We start from the raw sequence: 6,197 nt of genomic DNA, 5'->3' as shown, positions 1-6,197 counted from the left end.
GTCAGCTGGCGTTTAAAAGCCGTTCACACGTTCCTTCTTGGCCAAGAGAAGACAGATCGCCCAATGCACAAAAGCGCTTTTATTGTGCGCTCGGATCTTTAATAACTTCAGCATTTTTGGGGGGCAAATCTTGCAAATTTTAACATTGGCAGGTCGCCGAACGGGGCAACAACGCCTCTCGCCCGGGCCGCGCGCGCCAACTGCTTTTTAACCGGAGGCCACGCCCCTCCTGCCGCCGTCATCATTCGTCGCCGCTCCCTCACAACCCGACGCCCAGCAGCGGGCGGGCGAACTGATTGGCCGAGCGCTCCGCCTTCCCGCGTCACGTGGCCGGCGCGTTCGGTGCCGTTGCCTAGCAACGGCGATGGACCGAGAAACGGAGGGCCGGGCGTACCTGGCGCAGCACAAAATCCCCGAGCTTTTGTATAGTTTGACCTCGTTGCTGCTGTATCACCGGCCGGGTGAGAGGCTGGCACGGAGGGAAGACAAGGCGGCCTTGCCCTGCGCGGAGTTATAAAGCTGGAGAAATGGGGGTTGCTTTTTTTATTTTTTTTAAAAAAAGGAGGGTTTTCTGCATGGCTTCCTTGGCGGCACTCGTTGCCCCAGAGATGACCTGTGAGGGATTCGCACATTAGGCCAGGAGACTCCAACCTTGGCCACTTTTAAGACTTGTGGACTTCAACTCCCAGAATTCCCCAGCCAGCATGGGGAATTCTGGGATTTGAAGCCCACAAGTCTTAAAAGTGACCAAGGTTGGAGAAATTTGCCTTAGACCAAGCTGGCCTCTCTCAACTGTGTCAGTTTCTAAGATGGGTGGACTACAACTCCCAGAATTCCTGGTTGGCTGGGGAATTCTGGGAGTTGAAGTCCACATGCCTTAAAATTGTCAAGGTTGAGAAACATTGCCTTAGGCTAAGCTGGCGTATCTCAACCGTGTCAGTTTTTTAAGATGGGTGGACTACAACTCCCAGAATTCCTGGGTGGCTGGAGAATTCTGAGAGTTGAAGTCCACAAGTCTTAAAAGTGGCCAAGGTTGGAGAAATTTGCCTTAGGCCAAGCTGGCCTATCTCAACCGTGTCAGTTTTTAAGATGGGTGGACTACAACTCCCAGAATTCCTGGCTGGCTGGGGAATTCTGGGAATTGAAGCCCACAAGTCTCAGTCACCAAGTCTGGACTCCCTTGTCAACTTTTAAGATGGGTGGACTATAACACCCAGAATTCCTGGCTGGCTGGGGAATTCTGGGAGTTGAAGTCCACAAGTCTTAAAAGTGGCCAAGGTTGGAGAAATTTGCCTTAGGCTAAGCTGGCCTATCTCAACCGTGTCAACTTTTAAGATAGGTGGACTAGAACACCCAGAATTCATGCTGCCTAAGGAATTCTGGGAGTTGAAGTCCACAAAGTCTCAAAAGTCAGCAAGTTTGTGGAGTCCCCTGCGTTAGGCTAAGCTGGCGTTTTAGATCTATATTTTTAACAATACGGTTTGGCGTGGATAACGAGGTGACCAATCTTTTTGCTTTTTCAGAAAGACCGAGAAAATTTTTAATCAAGACACTGGAAAAAGTAAAGATTGCCAAAGAGTCTAGTGCTGATTATCCCAACCTTATGGACGAGTCAAACTTGGATGCGATGTTCGATATGATAGATGTTGGAGGTGAAGGCTACATAAATGTAGTACAATACAAAGGAGGTTGGTGTTTCTTCAGATCTTATGAACTTCATCTCCATCTTTTTATGTCTTCCATTGCTAACCGAAAACCTGAAAAAGAGTATCTTCAGTTTCCTAACCAATGTAATGATAATTTAAATCAGGGATAATCAACCTTGGCTCTTTTATGACTTGTGGACTTCAATTCCCAGAATTCCTGAGCCAGCTAAGCTGGCTCAGGAATTCTGGGAATTGAAGTCCACGAGTCATAAAAGAGCCAAGGTTGACTATCCGATTTAAATTCTTATTCAAAAATCCAACTGATTTGTTTGTAAATATATCAGCGGCTTGGCTAGCGAAGTGCCCTTTACACAGCATTACAATGTCTGATGTATCTTCTTCCAGGAAACAAAGAAAAGTTATCAAAAATACAGACTTCTTTCTCAGGAGATTTTTAGATTGCTACACGGGTGTGTGCTATAAAACTGCCTTAGGCTCTCACCATTTCGTGGGCAAAAAACCCAGAAATTTAGCAGAGGCAGTACAGGTAGTCCTCAGCTTATAACAATTCATTTTGTGATTGTTCAAAGTCACAACAGCACTGAAAAGAGTCACTTATGACCATTTTTCACATTTAGGACCATTGCAGCATCCCCACGGTCACGTGATTTACATTCGGATGCTTGACAGCTGACTCATATTTATGATGGTCGCAGCATCCCGGGGGCGTCATGTGACCCCCTTTTGCAACTTCTGACAAGCAAAGTCAATGGGGGAAGCTAGATTCACTTAATAACCGTGTTACTAATTCAAGAAAAGTCATTGATTCAAAAAAAGTCATTCAAGTGATTCAAGAAAAGTGATTCAAGGAAAGTCATAAAACGGGGCAAAACTCACAATAAATTTATCTCTTAGCAACATACATTTTGGGCTCAGTTGTGGTCCTAAGTTGAGGACACCCTATATAAATAGGCAGAATGACAAGATTAGTTAAGATTATTTCCTGCAGTTGATAAGGCTAAGCCAAAAAAACAAAAACAAAACAAAGGTCCTTGTGAGTAAGCTGAATTTTAAGACCAACTTAATTTTTCTTTGTTTAGATCCCAACATAATATGTATTTCTTTATGCCAGGGATGGCAAATGATATATTTTTTAAAAAAGGCCCTTTGCGGTAGCAGAAAGTTCAGGATGAGTCTATAGCAGTGGTGGCGAACCTATGGCACGGGTGCCAGAGGCGGCACTCAGAGCCCTCTCTGTGGGCACGCGCGCCGTCGCCCCAGTCCTAGGCCTTCAGCTGGGTTTTATAAAACCTTTTTGCTTTAGGCCTCCGCCGCCATGTGCAAAAAAAAAAAAAAAGTTTAATCAGTCAATTTCAACTTCTTGCGGGAAAAAAAAAAGATCTTGCATAGTTGGAATTGATTGAACTTTTTAGTCCCACCCAGTCTGCCGTTACCACCGCAGTCACACCCACCCAATGGGCCACGCCCACCCGGCCACCGACGATGCATAAGTGGGTTTTGGGTTGCAGTTTGGGCACTCGGTCTCTAAAAGGTTCACCATCACTGGTCTATAGAAATACTTGTAGTTGCTTTACATAATTATTTTACTGTTTTTAAGTCTATCTAATGAGTTTTTAACTTTCCATTTAGTAATACATATGATAGCTATATACATATATATGTATATATATTATAAAAAGCTGAATTCACATGGCAAAACATAAGCTAAATCACTACTTTTTACGTTTTTTTAATCTTTCTCCATCTGTTTGCTGTATAAATAAGCAGTGTGAATTGTGTATTTCTGTTTACAAATATTTAGATATAATAACTGTCTAATCCATGATCAGTTTCTATTGACTTCTCTATTTTATAGCTGCAAAGAATGGCCTTCTTTAAATAAAAATGGTTATTTCTATTTGATTTCCCATAAACAGATGCTGGAAAACATGCCTATATATCTAATATTTTTGTTGGGTTAATATTTCTTCCCAGCCAGGTTGGATTTAAACCCCATAGTAACCCCTCAAAATTGCTCATTTCGGCTTAGTATCTTCCATGTATTCAGCCATTCTAATTTGGAAATCAGTTTACGGCAATAGAGTGTTGTATATGAATCTAAGCAACTGTGGTATATTTAGCAAGCTGTTGCTTGCCGTGATGTGTGAATCCAGCTAGGTGATTCTTAATAGGTAGGTCATCAAACTCTGATTTTGGTGAGTCACATGATCGCAGCCATCTAAACACGAAATAAATGGTCTCAGAATGTAGGCTGTAATCAAATTTAGAGACCTTCTTTTAAAGGATATGCACGGAGGTCTATACTAGGCGTGGTATATACTGCAACAATGCATTCAGGAAAAAAAATATTCTCTCTCTTATATTTTAGCACTCGAGTCTCTGGGCTTGAATAACCAAGATGTAACTTATGACGAAAATGCAATGATTACGTCAAATGTCTTCAAAGAAAATCTGTAAGTTAAACCAAAATATTACATTTTATGTGGAATTGCAGGCATGCATATCTCTGTGTGTGTGTGTGTGTGTGTGTGTGTCTGTCTGTCTGTCTTTGGTTATTCGGGTTTTCTCCCACGTCAAATTGGAAGTGTCTTGGTGACGTTTCGACAAAGTCCCATTCATCATCTTCAGGCTGGTGTTTTTGGCTTCGTGCTTCTATTTGCTCCTAGAAGCATGAAGCTGAAAACACCAGCCTGAAGATGACGAATTGGACTTCGTCGAAACGTCGCCAAGACACTTCCAGTTTTATGCAGGAGAAAACCTGAATAACCAAAGACCTACATACAAACACCCGCGAAAACCTCAGAAAACATATATATACACCACATTTTCTTTCCTTTTTATGACCCTGTAATCCCTTAATTCATCCAACAATATATCCTGAATTGTCCCAACCATCTTTTTTGTACCCGATTCTGTCTCCAGCGCTCAGGGTGAGATGTATATGTATATGTGTCTAAAATCCACTGACCCTAGGAGATTTACCTGCTGATAAAGCTACGAATTTAGATACAGAAAGTCAAAAGTAACGAAGTATCCAATTGTTCCTCCTCTTACCTCTTCAAGCAAACTACACTATAATTACTAAAACATTATTAGTCTTTCCCTGATATTGTTTTTAAACACAAGATGGCTAAAGGGAGGTCCCTACTATTTTGGTGATGACGTTCTTGCAGTAAATGAGATTTGTAAACAAACTTTAGAAATGGGATGGACAATCCATGCTTTCCTTTGTGATTGCCCAAAATGTTCCACCTTGTGTTTTGGCATTTTAAGCACGACATCAGAGGCCCACTACTCGTGATCTTCTTGGCCTCTCCAGATTTTGTTGAAAGCTGGCTGGAAGGTTGCAAATGGTGGATCATGTGACCACAGGACACACTGCAGGTGTCATAAATGAGGGTCGCTAAACCCAATCATAATCACATGATCACAGGGCACTGTGACAGTTGGAAGTGCGGGAACCAACGGCAAGTCATTTTTAGCGCAAACGTGACTTCAAACGGTCCTTAAACAAATGGTTATTAAACGAGACCTTCCTTTAATAAACAATAAATGAATAAAAAATTATCCAAGACAAATTTTAAGTATTAACCTAAGAATACGCCTAACACACACAGGCAGAAATTGTATGTTGGTGTGCTTACACTAAATACACTGTTCATCCCATAACTAAACTGGCTGTGATGGGGAAAAATGCAATTGTTTATATATTATCTTTATATGCTATATATCTTTGTTCTCCCCCCCCCTCCTGCAGGACGAAAAAATTTGCTGAACTGTGGACAACAGTTTAATGCTGAATATTCTCACCTGGAATATTTTATATATCTATTTTTTACTTTCTGGAAAAAAAAGCTAGCAATTTCATTTATATATATATATATATATAAAACGGCCTTCACTTGTACTAATCACTGAAGCATCACTGAAGCAGGTATAAAACATCTCCCTTTTCCCATATTTGAAAAGTCTTCAAAACTGTTATCCTATTGAATTTGCTAAATAAATCCTGGGCGTGTTAGCCAACACTAAGATTTTAGCGGTCTTTTTATTTCAGGGAGATTGATTAAATGTAAAATTTTCCATGAGAAAAAAAATGACATTATGACTAGTTTACACATTGTCGGAAGATTATGAGCCCAACTTTCTCATCAAAAGGAGACTAATCACATATATTTTCTATAATTGTAGAGTACGTTTAAAGAACTGCACGCCGGCAAATTTCTGCAAAGCCTTCATCTTATCTGGATTAGAAATAATGCTAACGTTAGGAGCCAAAGGAAGTAAAACTTTTTGTCGACACACTGTTCATTCAAAAAGGCAAGAATGATTCTGCTCGTTTTAGCCCCCGTGTAATATCTTTCAGATCACAATCTTGGTAACACAAAAGGTTCTGAAGACACTCCAATCCAGCTAAGCGAGATTAATCTGAGCATCAGAGGAAGCAATAAACAGGTCTATCCCAGGAACTTTTAAAATAATCCAATGTGTTCCTCTAAGATGACTATTTCTATAATATGGAGCATATGT

At 41.0% G+C, this 6,197-nt stretch overlaps 1 protein-coding gene across 1 annotated transcript; it reads left to right on the top strand.

The window, feature by feature from the left end:
* The first annotated feature begins 327 nt into the window (after window positions 1–327).
* Window positions 328–5,695, top strand: EFCAB10 (EF-hand calcium binding domain 10). The gene is made up of 4 exons (XM_039354457.1): window positions 328–461; window positions 1,524–1,688; window positions 4,036–4,120; window positions 5,425–5,695. Exons 1-4 carry the CDS (start codon window positions 365–367, stop codon window positions 5,459–5,461), a joined length of 384 nt encoding a protein of 127 aa, XP_039210391.1. The 5' UTR covers window positions 328–364; the 3' UTR covers window positions 5,462–5,695.
* Window positions 5,696–6,197: the final 502 nt, after the last annotated feature.

Source organism: Crotalus tigris, unplaced genomic scaffold (assembly GCF_016545835.1).
Source record: "Crotalus tigris isolate CLP2741 ecotype Arizona unplaced genomic scaffold, ASM1654583v1 scf7180000018553.2237530, whole genome shotgun sequence".
In the NCBI taxonomy this organism is placed as follows: domain Eukaryota; kingdom Metazoa; phylum Chordata; class Lepidosauria; order Squamata; family Viperidae; genus Crotalus; species Crotalus tigris.
This window is presented reverse-complemented; position numbering and strand designations above follow the sequence as displayed.

What these genes read in the sequence shown, in the direction of transcription:
- EFCAB10 (XM_039354457.1), top strand. Translation starts at nt 365, where the DNA reads ATGGACCGAGAAACGGAGGGCCGGGCGTACCTGGCGCAGCACAAAATC. An exon ending in GCTGCTGTATCACCGGCCGG is followed by an intron (nt 462 to 1,523) that starts GTGAGAGGCTGG and finishes TTGCTTTTTCAG; the next exon opens with AAAGACCGAGAAAATTTTTA. An exon ending in AATGTCTTCAAAGAAAATCT is followed by an intron (nt 4,121 to 5,424) that starts GTAAGTTAAACC and finishes CCCCTCCTGCAG; the next exon opens with GACGAAAAAATTTGCTGAAC.